This window comes from Peromyscus leucopus, chromosome 6 (genome assembly GCF_004664715.2).
Source record: "Peromyscus leucopus breed LL Stock chromosome 6, UCI_PerLeu_2.1, whole genome shotgun sequence".
Taxonomy (NCBI): Eukaryota; Metazoa; Chordata; class Mammalia; order Rodentia; family Cricetidae; genus Peromyscus; species Peromyscus leucopus.
In genome coordinates this window covers 72,275,996-72,296,932 of record NC_051068.1, presented here as the reverse complement: position 1 = coordinate 72,296,932, position 20,937 = coordinate 72,275,996, and the positions used below count along the sequence as shown (strand labels likewise).

The 20,937-nt window shown below is 41.2% G+C and overlaps 1 protein-coding gene across 1 annotated transcript; it reads right to left on the bottom strand.

The window, feature by feature from the left end:
- Window positions 1–2,382: 2,382 nt before the first annotated feature.
- Window positions 2,383–17,051, bottom strand: LOC114680921 (vesicle-trafficking protein SEC22b). Its single transcript, XM_028854105.2, has 4 exons — window positions 16,813–17,051; window positions 10,501–10,610; window positions 4,673–4,833; window positions 2,383–2,829 (listed from the first exon to the last, which is right to left on the bottom strand). Exons 1-4 carry the CDS (start codon window positions 16,885–16,887, stop codon window positions 2,666–2,668), a joined length of 510 nt encoding a protein of 169 aa, XP_028709938.1. The 5' UTR covers window positions 16,888–17,051; the 3' UTR covers window positions 2,383–2,665.
- Between the last annotated feature and the right edge of the window lie 3,886 nt (window positions 17,052–20,937).

The following is a 20,937-nucleotide window of genomic DNA, read 5'->3' as shown; positions in this document are numbered from 1 at the left end:
TGGTAGGCCTGAGCTAATGGCGAGCAGTTTCTAATAATATTAGCCTGTGTGTGTTTATTTGGGTCTGAGTGGCTGTGGGCCGGGCAGGACTGAGATAATTCCAACTACAGTATGACATGTGTCTGAAAGCGCAGCACTAGGGAGCAGAGACAGACAAATCCCAGGAGCTCATTGGCAGCTGAATCAGAGCTCTAGCTCAGTGAAAGATCCTGACTTAATAAATAAGGTGGAGAGCAGTAGAGACGTACCAGAACATCAACATCTGGCCTCCACACACCCAAGCACAGACATACAACTGCATGCATTCACACACCCAAACATTGCAAACACTACATACACGCAAATACAAAAACAAACATACAAGCACACACAAGTGAAGAGCTTACATGTACATATCAATGTTCAAATAACATTAAATATCACATATATTTAATCTGTCTAGCTAGCTATAATTAAAATTACTCTAGATAATTCAGTCACATCACTTAAATTTTACATACTGGCTTAATTTACTTTAAATATGTCTACATAAACTGGGTGTAGTGGGACACACCTGTAATGCCAGCATTTAGGATACAGAAGCAAATGGATCCAGGGGAGTCATGGCTACATAGTAAGACCCTGTCTCAAGGGACTGGAAAGATGGTTCAGTTGTTAAAAGGACCCGCTGCTCTTGTAGAGGAAAGAGGTTCAGTTCCTAGCACCCACATGGTGGCTTACAACTATTTATAACTCCAGTTCCAGAGGATCTGATGCCCTCTTCTGCTCTCTGTTGAGTGTGCACACATGCACACACGGTGGACATACATATAGGCAGGCAAAACACTCATAAGCATAAAATAAAATGAATCCAAACATTTTTTAAAAGACCATCTCAAAAACACAAAAACAAGTACACATATTTTACTAGGGAGAAGACTCAATGGATAAGCATTTGCCACACAAGCAGAGAACCTGAGTTCCGTTCCCAGAATCCACCTAAAGTCAGAAGCTGTACCTCTGAAGCAGGAGGACAGGAGACGATGTGAGAATTCCCAGAAGCTCACAGGCCAGCCAGTTTGGCACATGCAAAGACAAGAGACACTGTCTTGTGATGTGGTGGCACATACTTTTTGGTTTTTGTCCTTGTTCAAGACAGGGTTTCTTGGTGTAACAGCCTTAGCTGTCCTGGAACTCACTGCTTTGTAGACCAGGCTGATCTTGAACTCACAGAGATCTTCTGCCTCTGCCTCTCGAGTGCCAGGATTAAAGGTATGCATCACCACTTCAAGGTTGTGGCACATGCTTTTAATCCCAGAACTTGGGAGGTAAAGGCACGTGTATTTCTGTGAGTTCAAGGCCAGTCAGAGCTATATAGTAAGACACTGTCTGAATTTTAAAAAAAAAAGAGGGGGAGAGGGCAGAGAGTGCTGGAGTATGCCTTTAATCCCAGCATTCAGGAGGTAGACCTCTGTGAGTTCGAGGCCAGCCTCGTCTACAGAGCAAGTCCAGGACAGCTACAGCAACACAGAGAAACCCTGTCTTGAAAAAAAAAAAAAAAAAAAAAGAAAAAAGAAAAATGTCTAAAATACATAAAAGGCAGAAGGCAAGGGTCAATATTTGAGGTTGCCTCTGACTTCCATATGTATCCATAGCAAGTATGCACACACAGTCATATACACATATATAATAAAACACATACACATACAAAAGGTTTTTAAAAATCTGGCAAATATGTTTTAGTAAACAGCTTAGGAGACAGCTTGGACAGGGAAGTGTCTGCCGGGTAAGCAAGAGGACCTGGGTTCGAGTTCCCAGAACTGACATAAAAAGTCAGCAAAAGTGGCACATGTGTGTAATTTCAGCAATGAGCGTCAGGTAGGTGGATCCCTATGGATCACTATCCCTATGGATCCCTGGGTCAGCCAGCCTCACATAATTGGAAAACCAATTATAATTGGAAAACCAAGCCAGGGATAGACTGTCTCAGAAAACCAAGGTGAATGCTGCTTGAGGAACACACTTAAAGCTGACCTTGCTTCCACACTCATGTGCACACATAAAACTAAGTAAAAACAAATACATGTTGTACTAGTGCATGCTAAAGATTGTGTAAGGGAGTATTTTAGGAGTTCAAGTAGGAGATCAATGTGGGCTGAGCTACAAGGACCAGGGCGAGCATCTTCAAGAGCCAGCTCCTGCAAGGCCAGGTGATACGCAGTCAGAATGCACTGCTTAGAACACCAAGGAAGCTGACTTGGCTGAGACAGAGTGACACATATTTGTATCCTCCCCATTTTCTGTCTATAAAGCACAACACCTTCCATACAACAGACACTTAAAAACTGAAGGAAGGAAGCTGAGAGCAGACTAGATCTTTTTATAGTCTCAGAAGAGGAATGTCTTGATGAAAATGGCATTTCATAACCCTGACCGAGCCCCAATAATGCTTCCCAAGGAGACATCAAGGCTCTATCACATCCTTGACTACGACCTTGCACAAATGTTTCTGTATTTAATTTACTAAATTTTGCACATTCTTAGAAACAGTAACTGCTTCTGTGAGTCCTTTACACTGTTTTAGTGCACAGAACTAATCACGCAAGGTGAAAATCCCCACCATACTGGAAGCTTTGCTGTGTAGTCAATTCTGAGAGTCCCAGCTAGACTCCGACAAGCTGTTCTCTTACTTTGCTTTCATACCTGAGAGTGCTTCTCCCCGCTGCAAGACTTCTTCAATGTTGGCAACCATGATCCTCTGCACATCTTGCAATTCAGTGTTGATGGAGCCTAGATTTCTCCGAGCACGACTATCAATGTAGAGTTTCTTGGTTTTCTGAATGAAGGTATCTAGAATGATGATAAGTAACCATTAACAATTTCCCTGTCCATCAAGCCACTGAAGAGGTAATCAGAACTTGAGTTTATTCCAAGACTGGCCACTGGCCACTGTCTTGAGTTTATTCCTACACCTGCCATCTGTCCGCTGTTGGCTTTGACCTCTTTGTAAAATGTTAAGATGACCATTCAGGTGAACTGTCCCTGGGACACCTCTGAGTTTGAGGCAATTACTACCAGAATCCATAGAGATATTAAGACCCATTTAGTAAACCATTACTGAAGACAGAAAAATTTCAAACTATATTCAGAGACCCTTTGGGTTTCATTACTTAATTCTACACATCCCCTGAAATAACTAACACTGTCAACACTTTATCATCACAGCCTAAAATGGCCAGAGTTAGAGCAGCAGTATACTTTCCAAATTTACCCCAAATCAAACGTGATCAAAACCTGCAAAATCACCAATACAGAACCATAGTTTCATCCACCTGTAGCCTAGTTGTCTGCATTTCTCAAAACTGTGGGGATGGCATATCAGAAATATTTTCAACTCTTGCCAAAACAATCTACCGCTATGCTGCTGATCCCTGACTTGGCTTTCAATCCCCGCTCCATCCTCCTGCACTCTGGGACGCTGAGCTCCGTGGAGCACGGACTAGCAGTGTTCCTCCACTAAAAGCTTCTGCTCCTTCAAGCTGGTCTGCCCCTAAATGCTCTCCCTTTCAGCTCAGAAGCTGCTCCTTCCCTTGACATCTTCCTTCTGAGGATGGGAACAACTATACTGCTCATGGTCCTGAGTCACTATACGTGGAACTGCAGTCTGTTTCTGTCTTTATTCACCTGAAGCTTATTTGGGTAAGCCATCTATTTCCTTTGTGACCTTGATACACTTGTCTTATTATTCCCTTGGATTTACTAAACTTGTTATCCAGAAAATATCATTTAAAAAACTATAAATCGCCAGGCGGTGGTGGCGCATGCCTTTAATCCCAGCACTCGGGAGGCAGAGCCAGGCGGATCTCTGTGAGTTCGAGGCCAGCCTGGTCTACAGCGTGAGATCCAGGACAGGCACCAAAACAACACAGAGAAACCCTGTCTCAAAAAACCAAAAAATCATAAAAATTAGCATTTGGCCATTTTCTCTATATTACTAAAAGCAAGATGATGTACCTATCTAACAAACTTGAAAACTTTAGAAATTCCAAGACATAAAGATGTTTCTCTTTTGACTAAGGATTTCAGCAATGTATTCTGACTCTGCCTGTTCTAGCTCTCAATGCTTATCATGCACAGGCCATTTCCTTTGACCTACTAAGAGCACAATCTTTTACAGGTCTGACTGGTGCTGAACTTTCCCCTAATTCCTGTGCAAGTACAGACACTCACACTTGCTACTTCTGAAGGTAACAAACAGGGTTTTCAAATACCATATATTTTCTAATTAGAGGTTCTTATTCTACTGGGAAAAAAAACAAAACAAAACACCAATCATCATTTTTCCTGATTTTCAAATTCAGATTTCCATAGAATTATTCTTACTGTGTGAGCCTACAGATTAAAGAACTCAGCTATGATAGGGTAGTCAAGTATACTGTTATGTAGAATTTGTCACACAAACTAACCAACAAAAAGGCACATGGGGAAAAAGACAAAAGACTAGAGGAATTTACTAATAAGAAGGAAGACTTCTTCATTCAAAAAGACAAAAAGGTACATTTGGAGAAGGGACAGAATCAAACCCTTCCCAGGCAAATTCCAGGGGAAAACACGTCAACATTATAACCAGTGTATCAAAGGGTTTCTCCACAATGTTTACTCCTTAAGAGAGAAATGCAGGGTCCAGTCTTACCAAACTCGATGAAGGAATAGGGCCTGGACACAGTGGGCACCTTCTTCCCATGCTGCTCATCAAATTCTGAGTGCAAGTCTTCCAGGTAAGCAAAGGCCAACTTCTTAGGGAAAGCAGCTTCACACAAGACCAAGTAACACACCCCCTGCTCAATAATGTAGCTGGAGGAAAGAGCAAGACACGGTTACTCACGGAGGGACCGTACTGCGTGTGGAGGCTGACTTTTAGGACTCCATCAGCTTGTGTAAACATCTGGTCCAAGTCAAAGGGTTCACTTCAGATCACGGATTGTTAGAACCAAGAAGTCAACTGTCTTCCCACTACTAAACACAGATCCAAAAAAACGGGGCTGGCATGGGTGTCTCAGCACTGAGGAACACTTGTTCTTGCAGAGGATCTGAGTTCATTCCCAGCATCCACAGGGTAGCTCACAACCATCTCTAGCTCCAGTTCCAGAGAACTTGAACGCCTCTTCGGACCCCTGTGGGCACCAGGCATGCAAGCAAGCACGCACGCACGAACGCACACGTGCACACACACATACACACACACAGAGGAAAAACACTCATATACATAAAAGTAAATAGAAAAAAATACCCAGAAGAGAGTAGGCACATTGTAATTGTTTATTCATTATACAATTTTTCAATTAATATATGTTAATACCTAAGAGGTTATTTTTGAAAGCTACAGGCATGATGACTCCATCCATCCTATGACCATGTATGACAAAAATATTAGTGTACACATATTAAAGTCCTTCCAGTCACAACATAAAATAGAACTAAGAATTTATGGAGAAAAAAGTTAGAAGTTAAATGAGATAATGTTTACTGGCATAGAAAAAAGCCACCTCAAAAATAGTCAAGCTACCTACTTCTGGCCAGAAGAATGTTGTGGAATATTATTTCAACTAGGCAAAGGTGTGTTACCTTTGCTTCTGCTGCCTTTAACAATGTAAAGATGTGTTGCATTTGCTTCTGTTGCATTTGTTTAATTATGGAAAGATGTGTTGCTGTTTCACCTTGCCTGCCTAAGGCACCTGACTGGTCCAATAAAAAGCGGGATGGCCAACAGCTAGGCAGGAGAGGGCTAAGCGAGGCTGGCAGGCAGAGAGAATAAGTAAGAGGAGAATGAGAGAAGGGAGAAGAGAATGAGGGAGAAAGAAAGGGAGATGGCCGGGGCTAGCCAGGCAGCTACCATACAGGAAAAAAGTAGAAAGCCCTGAGGCAAAAGGTAGATAAAGAGAAACAGGTTGATTTAAGTTAAAAGAGCTAGCCAGAAATGTGCCTAAGCTAGTGAGTGATAAGTCTCCCTGTCATGATTTGGGAGCTGGTTGGTTTCCCAAAAGAAAAACCCTGGTACAGAAGAACTCTAGTCACCTGGAAAACCATTCAACAATGGAATTGACTCCTTTTTGTGACAGTGAGCTCTCTGGTGTTCTGGGAAGGGGCTTTGTGACTATGGAATATTCTTGGGGAAAAGTTAAGCTACTAAGAGCCTTTCAAACCTTTTAGTCACAGTACTCTTTATTCCAACAAAACATATACTAACGGGGCTTATGTGTGCAGAGGACAAGGTCAGAGGTTCTTTGGTTTAGGTGGTTAAAAATCACAGTGTCTGTCTGACACAAACTCCCATCCCGCCTTCTGTTCCTGACTCCTGAGGCATCCTGGAGCCCCACAAAGGAACGTCTGAAGACTTGGTGCTCTCTCGGGTACAGTGATGTTTAACAACACGGCTGTCCTACCACTTGCACGGGCACCTGGATCAACTGACCTCCTTGACTTTAATCTGCACTGTCATTTATGACGCTGGTGTCATTCCCAGAGAAATCAACGGGACTTACTGCCCTACTTCAAAGCTACAGGGACACACAAATCCAGTAACATAAAGTCATACTCTGGCAGTGTTGATAGCCTTTCAGATGAATTGCTAAGTCACACTATACCACAGTCAAATGGCATGGTGCCTCGAACAAACTAGACCCCGCACACCTGCTTAAGCTGTTCTTTCTCACTGTGGTGCTTTTATACACCTGGAGAAATTCTGTTCCTTCTCAGATGTTCAAGCCTCTGTAAGTTCTTTTCTCTCTGAAATTTTTGTAGTCACTTATCTTCTAGTCCCTTTCTTCAAACACTCAAATAGGAATGTATTGCTTTCTTCAAAGCACTTCATTTACATTTCTTGTTCTAAAGCCCAGCTTTCTCAACTGGTGGCTTGTGACCCCATATGGAACTGTGAAAATCTGGCAACTCTGAATGAGCAAAAACAAAATGAAAAATGGAACATGTATGGAGCCAAGGTATTTCTATCAGGACTTTACAACAATGCATAGTGTGCTTTTACTGCAGTCTTGTTTCTGAACATGCACATCCTTTGCACTGCACAGGATGTCAAGACACATGCCAGCAAATACCCAGAACACATGAGCTCAGATCTGAGACTGCTGTGTCATGAGCTGAAGTGTTCCTATGTGGTACATTGGAAGTTTTCTGCTCTTAGAGAAAAAATGATGATTTGATAATAGAAAACAAAGACACTTTCCTGTCATTATTCCGCACTTTGTAACTACAAAGTAGTATACATTTTACTATTAGCCATGCTTGATTTTAAAATCTGTTTGAGTTGCTGACTTGAGTTGCATTAAAAAAAAAAAAAAATCATTAAATGAATTTTGTCTTGAAACCTGGACAGAATTCACACCAATTTCTGAAATGGCCTTAACCATATTTCTACCATTTTGTACTACATATTTATGCAAAGCAGTGTCCTCAGCACTCAAGATTATAAAATCAAAATGAAGATAAACTCTGAAAAACACTGATGATGCTCTATACCCTGCAGAGTCAAAATTTAGTCAATCCTCAATCTTTTATGTAAAAATACAAAACATCTCATGAGCATGTAAATTTGCTTATTTTAACTAAATAAATTTACTTGTACACCAATGAATTACTTAAAAATAAATTTTTGAACAGTTTATGATGAGTAAAGGTTTAATTTGTGTACCTATTTTATGTACGTACATACCCAGTCTTGTCAAAATTTCGTGAGCAGAAAAGCAAGTGGGATAGTTTAGCGAGCCCTGCTCTAAAGCACCGTGCTGGTCTGAATGTGCCTCTGTTAGGAAGAAGGTTGGCTCATTAGGAGGTAGGAGCACACATGAAGACAACAAGGCTCTGGCGAAGAAGAACCCTTACTAGCTCTTCAGCAGAAAAACCCACGACTGTGAAAGGCCTACAGGAATCACAAGAAAATTTCTTTCTAGGTCCACAAAGTATTTCCTAGGTCTTTTGTTCTCTATTTCACGTGAAAACACACACACACACACACACACACACACACACACACACACGCACACACACGCACACACACAGAGTCATCCTACAGTATCTGCAGGGGATTACTTCTAGGATACCCAGAGTTACTAAAATTGGAAAATGTCTAAGTTCCTAATATAAGGTGGAACAATATTTGCACAAAATTCATGTCTATCTTTTTGTAGACTTCAAATCATCTTAAATACCTAGTAGAGTATAAACAACCTCTTAACAGCTGTTATATTGTTTAGGGAATAATTATGATGATAAGAAAATATAATGATAAGAAAAAAAAAAAAACTCCACAAAACCCACATCTGTTTAGAACAGACACGTTTTAAAAACATTCTCAATGCATGGTCCTTTGCTATAGACATGGCTTCCACAGAGGCAGAGCCTGTGGACAGGGACGATAACTGTATCATATAATTAAATGAATATATATGCATTCTCTTGGCTAAGTTGTCTAGGCTGGTCTCAGCTCATGAGCTCACACAGCTCTCCTGCCTTAGCCTCCAGACTGGCTCAGACTACAGATGCATGCTATCTCTTATGGCCAAATGGCTATTATTATTATTATTATTTATTATTTTGGTGTTTAAATTAAAGTATCTTTGCAAATGCCTTAGATACTATGTAATTTCCTTATAAAATGTGTGTCTCCCGTTCTCTTTTTAGAGCATGCTTGGTTTTGATAAGCTCAAGTACTTTGGTTGCAGCGCTTGTTTATGAGCTGTTTGCAGCTCACCCAAGCAGCTCCTCCTCGTCCTAACAGACCTCACTGCCCGAAATGCTGTCATCATGAAGCTCACTCAGTTGATCTTTCGTATTTTCCTTTGATCTTCTATAGCATCTTTCCTGTGTTATTTAACACCAATTATCTGTAGATAATTAAAAATCCAGTAGAGTTCCTGTGATGGTTGATACTGACTGTCAACTTGACAGGATCTAGACTTGCCTAGGAGAACCCCTGGGCACATCGTTGAGGGAGTTTCTTCACTGAGTTAACTGAGATGGAAGATCAACCCTGGACATCAGGGCTCCGTGGGCTGACATCTGGGACTGAGTAGGAAGGATGGAGCGTGCTGGGCAGCAGCATTCCTCTCTACTTCCTGCCTGCAGATGCAGTAGGAGCAGCGGCCTCAAGCCCTGCCCACTCTGACTTTCCTGCTGACACTCTAGGAGGCAGAAATAAACCCTTCTCCCCTTAATTTGCTTCTGGTAGGTTCTCCGGTACAGTGCTGAGAAGGTAACACCGTCCCTTCCAGCCCTCCCTTGGCTTAGTGCACCGTCCGTAACATGGAGTGGCTGGAGACATCCTTCAGGGGTAGGGTACTTGCCCAGCACGCATGAGGGCATTGAGTTCAACCCCGGGAATACAAACCAAACAGAAACCCACCACTTCTACGGCCACTGACTTAGATGCTTTTCAATTTTCTTATAGTGTTTCAATATTTATTGTCTGTTCTCTATGAATCAAGCAAGATGCTACTATGTATGCGTCTCCTCAAAGTCCTTGTACAGAAATCCTTTGAAGAGAAAACCAGGGCTTGGAGATGTTATGTGAACTGGTCAGTAACACTGTTTAGTAAGTCTTTGAGCAGGAGTACTAGCTATTTGTGTCTGGCTCCAAGATGTTCCTAAAGCAAGAAGTTACCTATGATTGAGTGCTAAGTATAGAGTTTGTTGGACACAGGTTAACAAGTTAAATTACTGTTAAGCACCTTAACTTAAAAAAACTAAAATTTCAGCTTTCTAGGGAGAGAGCCAGAAAAAGCGCTTCCATAGAGAGACTGTGTTTTTAGAGCAGTTTACGTTTAAGAAACTGTTACTATCTGGGCTGGGGAGATGGCTTAGTTCGTACACTACATGCCTTGCAAGCTGGAAGCTCCAAGTTTGTCTCTAGAATACATGTTTGTTTTAAGAGCCAGGTATGGTGGCACACATTTATAACCAGCACTGGAGAAGGAGACGGCAAAGGTCCCTGGGCTCCCTGGCCAGCTAGCTTAGCCCACTTGGGAGTTCCAGGCCAGTGAGAGAGATTTGTTGTGAAAAGAAAAAAAGAACATGGTGGATAGAACCTGAGGATGTCACCCAAGGTGGTCTTCTGGCCCGCACACTCAAGCGCACACGTACACACTCCCACACAAAGCATCACATGAGGAAACAACACATTATTATAGTTTTAAAGATCTTTAAAAATTATGTGTGTGCATTTATTGTTAAATGCACATTTAAAGATAGAGTATATGGGGGGTGGTATGTGTGTGAGTTGAGGTAACCTCAAAGGGTACAAGAGGGCATCGATGCCGGGGAGCTAGAATTACAGGTGGTTGTGAGCCACTTGATATGGGTGTTGGGAACTAGCTCGGGTCCTCTACAAGAAAAGTTAGTGCTCTTAACCACTGAGCCATCTTCCCAGTCCCTGCCATTCTATTCTTATAGGGGATTACGTCACTGAATTTCATACTTGAATGATCACAAGGAAATCAGAGCTATACTCACTGAAAAGTCATGGCTCCTGCTTCCAAGGTACATCTGGTAGGGGACTGGTCATTCAACTTTCGAAAGAGTTGCTTAGCCTGGCTCTGATACTGCTGGAGGTCTCGGCCTGACTGAAAGAAGATAACTTCATTGAAGAACTTAACACACATACACACAAAGCCGTATCTGTTAGAGGCATCGTGACATCACAAGACTACTACATAAATAAGGTCCTTCACTTAGCGGTCAACAAGATTCATTTCAATGAAGAAAAATGTCTTACTTTTAGAACAAATAAGAAAACCTAACTCCTAGTTTTTCCAAGACCCCAGTACTTAACTGCTAAGAAGCAAAAGTGTGCATATCCATTTTACATAAGGCACTCAGTGTTCTTTTTGCTATTAGCTCACTACCCTCCTCCTCACCCATTTCCCTCAGAGTTATGGGAATGAAACTATACATCCCATGACACATCCTGGAGAAAGTTCTGAGAACCAAAGACTGGTGAATCTCATTTTTTAGCTGGAGTATCAACAGAATCTTCCACAAAAGTGGAAGAGCATTTAAGTAGAACTCTCTCTGCATGCCTGTGATTGAAAACTCTGTGGATGCTACCACTGCAACCAGGCAAAAAGGCCAGCTGTCCTTTATTACATGAATCTATTTGATTCTCCAGTTTAGGCAGCAAATTTGAATAAAGAGTGACATATGCCAAAAGGCTAACACTCAAATGGTATCGTGAGTATTTCTCTGAGCAATTTCTGTAGAGGAAAAGGAGGGTCATAATGTAGTCACGTCATTTGGAAAGGATAAATGTCTTACCTTATTAACCTACTAAGGTTAAGGAGAAGGAAAGCAGGGCATGAAGAGTGAGAAACAAATATATACTGCTAATTCACCCTCTTCCTGGGAGGGGGGAGGACTTTCTGCTAGCTATGGTCTGAAGGTCTCTGCTGTCCAGATCTTTAAGCTGAGAATTTCACCACCAAGCTGATGGTAAGGAAGTGAAGCCTTTGGGAGATGGTCAGTTATGATGAGAGAATGCTAATCACTGAGGTTGATGTTCCTGTGTGAAACCCCAGAAAGCCAATTTGGCCCTGTACCACAGGAAGACCCACACAGAGTTGCTATCTATGAACTAAAAGCAGACACCAAATCTGCTAGCCTTGTCATCTTGGACTTCCCAGTTTCTTTTGATGTTTATTAGCCAACCAGTCACACACATTGCCATGTGACACAAAGTCCTAATTATCCCATTTTTGGAATGACTTATTTTGTATTAAAAGACAGACTAGCCTTCCTTTGGAAGGTATCTCATAATGCTGAAATGAAAGTGGTTATATTAGTTCTCCCACAGTCTGGGAGGGACACCTCAGGAAACATTAAGCTTCTAGACAGTATACCACTGAGCTAATAGTAGAAACAAGGAGGCAGTTATATCATGGCAGGTCTGCAAAGGTACAAGTACAGAAAGATGGTGACCTAGAATTTTAATATAAATGAGGTAATAAATAAGCATAAGGTAAGCCAGAGTCAGGCAGAGTCTACTCAATGCACTAACTGTGGATTTACCTATTATGGCAATGATCTGTTATAATGCTATTTGTTTGAGAAATGCTTCTGTATCAATATATGTATATATGTGGATATTATATCAATTCACACATTAAATAGTACCTTATAATAATCATATTAAGTAGTATGCATGCATGCGTCCATCCATGACTGGTCAGCCAGACATGTTAGTAAATATTATCACATACTTTCAGTCAGTAAAAACTACTGCACAACATCCTATTTTCATATGTGAATGGTATTTACCAATCTGTATGACATTATGTGGCTTGAAGAGATCTGAACGTACAACAGCACTTGATCCAACTAATGTTGGGATTGTTACTAAAGTGATAATGGAATCCCCTAATGATCTGAGAAAATACTTATGCTCAATCTTCACTCCTAAATCAATAAAATAACACTGTTTTTTCAATTGCTAAAGGCAGATGAATACCTTAAGGCACAGCTGAAGAAAATGATGGCAAAAGAAAAAATCCAAAACAAAACAAACAATTCATAAACAAACAAAACAATCCTGCCAATCAAATAAAAATTGGTGCAAATTTCCCAACTTTGTAAGACATAACATAAACATTACTACAACCTGAGAGAACAGAACTAAAAGTCATACCCATCATAAGAAATCATGGTTGGAAGTATGCTACAATTTCAAAATTTGCAAAAAACAAAGCAATATCATGCACTGTGGACAAATCTACATAGAGATTACAGTGTGACAATCAACACTAATGCTGGCTCAGCCAGCATTACCATTCCTAAGAACAAAATCATTGTGGATAACAATAATTTTTTTAACATATTCACACAGTAAACTACTACGCAGGCACTAAAATATTTAATGATATGAGACAATATTCAGCACATAGACCTGTTAAGAGGGAAAATGAAGTCAGTCTTACAGTATAGCTCATTATTTAATTTTACATACACACAGGGAGGAGGGAAGAGAGGGGGAAATATGAGAATATTTGAGTACAGATTATAGGAAATAAACATCATTAGCACCTTGGACTTTTTGACTATATAAGTCACTAAACTTTCCAAATAAGCATGGATTACTTCTACAGTATAAAAACTATTCATTCATCCCTGTTCACTGCATCTTTGTACAAAGAGTGCTATGTGTAATTCTGGTGTGTAAATTTAAAGACAGGCTAGAATTTGTAAAGACACTTCAGAAATAAAGTTAACACTCATTTTCTGTCAGGAACTATTCTGAACATTTTACATAATTTAACTAATTAAATCATCATAATTACTCTAGGAGGTGATTAGAATTATTATTCCAATATTATACTTTAGAAACCAAATTTGGCCAAGGACTCTATGGGGCTAGGATTTGACCTCGATAATCTAACCACACAGCCCCCTGCCTCAAGCACTAGGACATTCCACTTACATGATTAAAATTGTTTCAGTGTAGATCCACCTTCTAGACAATGTCTTGTCAATCATGTAATTCACATGAAAAGCCCAAGGAGCTATGTTGACCAAGACCCCACAAAAACAACATAATCACTGCTTTACAGACAATGTAGCCTGCTTTCAATGTCAAAGCCACAAAGGGCTCACAGTCAGTTAGTTAGCTCAGCTAAAAATACCTAGATGCCCTGATTGTGCTTCCCAGTTCATGTAGAAGAAATCAAACACTGCTAAAACATGTACCTGCCACGCTATCCACACTCGAGCAGGCACTCTGTTCGAGGCCGGGCTACAAGTCCCGAAAGTGAAAGCACAAGAAACCCGTCTCGAAAAACCAAAAAAAAAAAAAAAAAAGACATGTTAGTAATCCAATAGTGAAGAGAATGAAGACAGCTGGCTTTGCCATAAGCAAACTTGAGGTCCGCCACTGGTATATTTGGGGTCATCTAGTATACTTAGGATTGACTTTGTATTACAAGGTACAAGACAGTGATTTGCCTCAGAATCTCGGTATTTTTCCCATCTTACCTAGGCCTAGTAGACAACTACTGCTACCCAATATCATCTTTTACCTTTCTAAGAACATTTCAGATTTGGATTTGTTTTACAAACCGATGAATATACCGGGTATATTTACAAAGCATGGGTGAGAGGTTCATTACAGCATGGGTGACCCCTAAACGGCTTCCTAACAGCCAAGTTCCACCCCATCAGGGTATCATGGACGATGACCTCATCCTTTCTATCACCTTCCACTTCCCACATACTTTAGCACTGCTAAAGATCATTGTATTCTCTAAGAATGTTTAGCTAAGGTCTTATCATGTATAGCTCCTTGATAAACTCAGCTGGTCAAAGGCCAGATCGACCAAGAACCAGTCATTTTCCTCTACAGGTAATCATAGTAACAGCCCTTAAATCAGGGGAGTTCAAGTGTACAGCAGGTTACTTGGTTTACTAGCGCTCCCTGTCTAGCGCTCCCTGTCGTCTCCCGGCTAGTTCTAACGTCTTTCCCAAAGCTGAACTGCCCTTCCAGCACTAGTGCAAATGAAAGCAAATACAATTAATTGTAAGGTAGTTAGAAAGGTAGACAAAAGAAACTGTAACCATCCTAAAAAGAAAAAACATGTCCTTACAGAGAGAGAGAGAGAGGGAAGGAAGGAAGGAAGGAAGGAAGGAAGGAAGGAAGGAAGGAAGGAAGGAAGGAAGGAAGGAAGGGAAAAAGAAAGAGGAAGAGAAAGAGAAAGAGAAAGGAGGAAGAAAGGAATAGAATCATCAGTCAGCGAGCCTGGGTTTGTGAAGAAAAGTTCACCTATCTGCCCTAAGCCTAAATTTCTAGTAAAGCACATAGTCAACACTGTATAAAATGCTCTGTCTATATTATAGGTGCTATTCTCCACCGCATTATCTGAAAAACCAGTCATCTTCAGTGATAAGGCAGTTAATAGCATATATAGGCACTGGCACCTAGTAAATACCTAAAAATAACCTACTGAGTATCAGTACAAATAATTAAAAGCACATGAATTACTTTGGCTTGGACAATTAGAGGATTTAATATATAACTATTTGGTCAAGATAATCTATGTCTTAAAAGTTATTTCTGAGCTTGCGCACGCTTTAATCAGATCGGACAGAGCAGGGATCTCTGTGAGTTCGACCACTGCTACAAGTGATTCAGAAAGGCGCTACACAGAGAAATGTTCGAAAAACAAAACAAAACAAAAAAAAGTTATTTCTGAGTTGGATATGGTGGTATATTCTTGTAATTCTAGCATTCAAGAGGCTAAAGAAGAGGAATCAATTCAAGGCAAGCTCCAGCTATATAGAACATGCCCCAATTTCAAAAACAGAACAGTGGTTAGGAACTAAGTTTCTGGTCTAGAACCAAACTGATACTGATGAGAAAACAGTAGCTGATTACTATAATCAGCAATTCTCAACTAGGACTGACTTTGTCCCCAAAGGAACTTTTGGAAACGTCTAGAAGTAGTCCAAGTTGTTAAAACAAGAGGACAGGAAATGTGCTACTGCCATCAGGATATTAGGGGACATCATCCTACAAGGCCTAGGACAGTCTCTCACATCGAAGAATCATCCAGTCCCAAATGTGAACAGTGACAGGTAAAAACAGACCCCTTCCCCTAACTTGTTAGCTCTCTGACTTTAAGCAAGTGGCCTATTCTCTGTAAGCCTCGCTGCTTCCCTCTCTACCAAGGGTGGTAAGTAAGAGCAGCACTCTAACACGGGTGGTGTGAGGACTGAAGAAATACTGCACTCAGCAGGCTCGGGACAGTGCTGCTGTGTGCTAGGCACTCTAGAACATTCTGCATACCATTACGATGGTAAAAATGAGTCTAAGGCGGATGCTTTTTGCAGCCATGAAAAGTTTAGAAAGGATATTTATTACTTAGACTTGAAATCACTAAAGGAAAATGATGGAATGACAATCACAAAAACACTTCTGTGAAGAATTTCTTGTCAATGAAACAAAGCAATCCATTTTGGCGGATCGACAACAAGTAAATACGAAGTTTAAAATTATGAAACAATCAATGATTTTTTCAGAAAATTATCAAAGCAGAAACTAGTGGCCCAATAATAATAAACAGCATTTCAAATCCACTTTGGTCACCCCCCTCCATTAGAATTCAATGCAACTGACCAGATTCTGCCCTTTCTACCCAACTGCTACCCCCTCATGGGAAAAAATATTTCTCAAAGTGCGTGTCTTCCACGAAGATGCCACCCCCCATCTCCCTTGTTCAGATCACATTCTTGGGCTCATTTGAGCAATACACTTTATTAGAGCGGGTGAAAATCAGGCATAACTGTGAAGGCAGGCACTGTACTGAACTTTGACAACTTTATAAGTGGCAATGTTACCTCATCCGCTTTCAAAAGATGTCATCAGGCTAGGTCAAGGATCAGGTGCTACAGGAAAACGAGGTGAAGAAATAAGGGGTTGATCTTCCCCGAGATGTATCAGTCAACAGCCTTAACAGCAGCAGAAAACGAAAAGTCCTGAATTTTAAGAAAGCCCCGTAACAACTCATCTCAAACTGGGTGGGTGATCACAATCAGCCAAAGACATCCTTTCTCCGGAGCTTTTTGTCTCAAGGGGGACAGGTAACACCAAACTCTAACTGCTTCGACCAAGACTTCTAATCCTAGGTCGTATCTCCGCCAGCACACGGCAAAAGAGCTTCGGGGGAGGAGGAGGGAGTGCCTGCGAGGTCGCCAGGGTCTCGCTGGTCCAAGGAAGGAATCCATAGCTGGGAGCAAGGCGAGCTCGCGGGGACCGGAGGGCTCGGGGCTCCGGCCGCAGCTTACCTGTTCGTCCTCCTGCATCGAGGCGGCCAGCGGAAGCCCGTCCGCCACGCGGGCGATCATTGTCAGCAGCACCATCTTCCCGGACTATGGAGACGCGGCCGCCGCAGTCACTGCCCTGCCTTCTCCCGCGGTGGCCAGTCACACCTCCCGCTCAGCTCCCCAACAGCTAGCTGCTGGCGTCTCCGCTTCCCGCTGAGGTGGCCGGAAACAGCTCCAAAGCTTTCCACTACCGGTCCGTTCAACTGGCTTCCCACCAAGAACCACAACCACCGCGACTTTAGTTCCGCAGTCTTTCCGCCTGCCTCCTCTTACTAGCCAAGTCCCGCCCACTTTTGTGATTTTCTTTCTCTTTCTTTTCTTTTTTCTTTTTTCTTTATTTCTTCCTTCCTTCTTTTCTTTTTCTTTTCTTTTCTTTTTTTTTGCTTTCACTAAGTTGTGTCTCTTGAAGGGGTGTGGCACCCAAGCTAAAACAATTTTCTAGTTTCTTTACACTTGAAGTATTTGAAAAAGGGCTAAAAAGGTAACTGAGAGCGAATTTTTACACGAACGGAGTGCAAAGCAACTAAATAGCTATATGTTTTTAGATTTTTTTAACAGAAAATTTCATGTAGAATACTTTTTACATTTGTGTATGTCTCGACAGAGCTTTTTTTGAGGGGTTTTCTGGGTTGAGTGTTGATGCTGTCACAAGGTTCTTAAACAGTTTGTGGCAAGAAATCAGCAAATAGAGGCTGGAGAGACGGCTCAGGGGTCAAGTGCACTGTCTGCTCTTCCAGAGGGCAGAAGTTCAACTCCCAGCAATCACATGGTGGTTCACAACGATCTGTAACTCCAATTCCAGGGAGATCCGACGCTTTCTTCTGGCTTCTGCAGCCTCTGCATGCACGTGGTGCACAGACTAAAGTGAAGGTGAAACACCCATACACAAGAAAATTTTAAAAAGAGATCGACAAATACCTATTCTATAAATGAACACGAATTGCATAGGTCCTCAGGCTCCCCAAATCTAGGCTCTCAGCTGCCTCTGTCATGGTATAAAAAGGGTAATCTTACCAAGCTTTCCAATGACTTGGTTTTCACTTACTTTTGAACCTCTAGACAACTACTCTAAAGGAGGGGTCCTCATCTCTCTGTTCTTTGGTGTCCTCATCTGTAAGAAAGGGATATTCTTAGTCCCTAAAGGGTTTTTGTGACTATTAAATGCGAACATGTAGGTACAAGTGTTTTGTAAGCTAAAAAATTAAATAATATGAATGTATTTGTTACATTAGTAACAACTATTCTTTGTTAAATGTTTATAGTTAGTCTTATGAATATTTGTAAATTTAACCAAACAGCCCAGTAAGATTTGTTAGTTGAAGACCCCCACTTAATAGTTTGGGAAGCTTTAGAAAAGGATTTTTCCAAGGTCACATAGTTAGCAGTGATGTGAACATGAGTTGAGCTCAGGTTGGCCTAGAACTCACATATAGTACATGCTGGCCTTGGAGTCACAATCGCATCCTGCCTCAGCTTGCCACATGCTGAGATTACAGGTATGAGTCATCACCCCTGGGTTCTTTCTTTAACCTGTATATATAGGTTAAATAATATATGCTTCTATTACAATTTAAATTACCATCAGCAATTATTCCAAATTATTCATGAGGCTTTTGAGTTAAAACTCAATGAGATCCTGTGATTGACTCCATAATGGAAGATGAAGAATTGGAATAGATAACAGAAAAAAAACTAATGGCACTATTAACAGAGACAGTGTGGAGTAGAAAGAAATTTGGGTGTGAATAATGTTTAATAGTCTACAGCTATAGCCATCTCTAACTTCTACCTTCCATTCAACAAAGATATGCCTTCTACCACAATCTCAAATGACTGCTATCGATCCTGATAGAATGATTCTAGTAGTAGGGACTTAATGACAATTATTTCCAATAAGGCCACTGCCATGTGGGTCGGAGAAGCAGACAGAGCAAAACATAGTAGGCATGTATAGAGAAGCTGGCTTGTAGTGAGAGTCTCAGCTTTGTTTTTGTTTGTGACTCTCAGCTTTTCCCAAGACCTGTGTGTGTATTGCCTGTATATTTATCAGACACCATTGCTTCTTTTAAATGTATTTTAATTTTTATGTTAGCACATAGAATAATGGATTTAATTATGGTGTTCTCAGGAGTGTATGCCATTATTATTGTTTCCTTATGATAAATTCCACTCCTCTTGCTTAGGCTACTTGGAGTTAATTTTACTTATAAAATTTATAGGGTTAAATCCCATCCCCACTCCCACCCCAGTGCTGAAGAACCAACCCAGACCTTACACAAGCCAGGCAAATGCTTGACCGCTGAACTACATCTCCAGCCCTCTACCAACCATGTCATGAAACAATCAATATTCATACTCACACCCCTCATGTTTTCCTTTTAAACAAACTACATGATTCTGGTGCCCTCAACCACTGGAGTTGTTATTCCAAAAAGGGGGTGTGGTCTTCTTAGATTGCTCAATACAACCGGGAAAAGCTATTGCTGTATCTGATCAGATACTCAGAACTTAGGGACTCTGGAATCTGAGTCACTTTTGCTTCTGACTCTCTGCATTGTCTCATTCACATCTGGGATTGCCTTGCTCTTTGATCCTCAGAGCAACACAGAACTGTGTAACAATGAGCAACCCTGTGCTAGGTACAGGAAAGGCCTTCCTTGACTGTTTTACACCGAACAACAACAACAAAAAAGAATATTCAGATTGCTAAAGTTCATCTTTATCCTTGACTTAACAATACACAATGTTTTGAAATGAATAAAATTCCAGAAACTTGATGGTGAGAGTCAGGGAATTCAGGGGAATGAATCATAGATAGCAATGTCAGAGAATTCTTAAACCTTACTAAGCAAATTAAAAACACACATGCTGTGGGATGTCTTTCTGTATGCTGTGAATATGTGTTGCTCTGATTGATTGATAAATAAAGCTGCTGGCCTACTGAGAGTCAGGTTATATCCAGGCAGGAAATCCAAGAGGGAGACAGGAAGAAGAAAGGCAGAGGCAGAGGAGACAACAGCCTCAGACTGAAGGAACAGCATGCCAGCAGATAGGCAAGCCATGGAACACATGGCAAAACATAGATTAATAGAAATATGTTCATTTAAGATACAAGAGCAGGCTAGCAAGAAGCCTGCCATAGGCCATGCAATTGGTAATTAATATAAGCTTCTGAGTAATTATTTTATAAGCGGCTGTGGGACCGTGGGCTGAGTGGGAATAGAGAAACATGGGACTGTGGAGCTGGGCAGGACTGGAGAAATCTTCCAACTACATACACACATCCAAATTAAATTACTTCATATTAAGCTACTGTACTAGATGGTTTTTTGTCAACTTGACATGGGCTAAAGTTATCAGAGAAGAAGGAGCCTCAGTTGAGGAAATGCCTCTATGAGATCCAGCTGTAAGGTGTTTTCTAAGTTAGTGATCAATGGAGCAGGGCCCAGGCCATTGTGGGTGGTGCCATCTCTGGGCTGTTGATCCTGGGTTTAATAACAAAGCAGGCTGAGCAAGCCAAGGGAAGCAAGCCAGCAAGCAGCACCCCTCCATGGCCTCTGCATCAGCATCTGCCTTCAGGTTCCAACCCTGCTTGAGTTCCTGTTCTGACTTCCTCCAATGATGGACTATGTGTAAGCCAAATAAACCCTTTCCTCCCCAACTTGCCTTTTGGTTATGGTTTCAGTCAAAGCAATAGAAATCCTAACTATGATAGAAATTAGTACCAGGACTGGGGTATTGTTGTGATAGGCTGACCATGTTTTTTGTTGGAGGAATTTGGACTTTGGGTTAGGAAAGCAATGTAATGCTTTAAGCACTTCTTCTTCTTTTTTTTTTTTTTTGGTTTTTCGAGACAGGGTTTCTCTGTGTAGCTTTGCACTTTCTGGACTCATTTAGGGTGGTAAACAGATGCTGGCTGCTCCTGATGCTTTAAGCGTGCACCAACCCGGCTGCTTTAAGCACTTCTTAATGGGCCATACTAGTAGGAGCATGGAAGACAGTGGTGCTGAGGTGATTTGAACTGTAGGGAGCTAGCTCAAGAGGTTTCAGAGAAGAATTTTAGTATGTTGCCTAGAGATTGTCCTT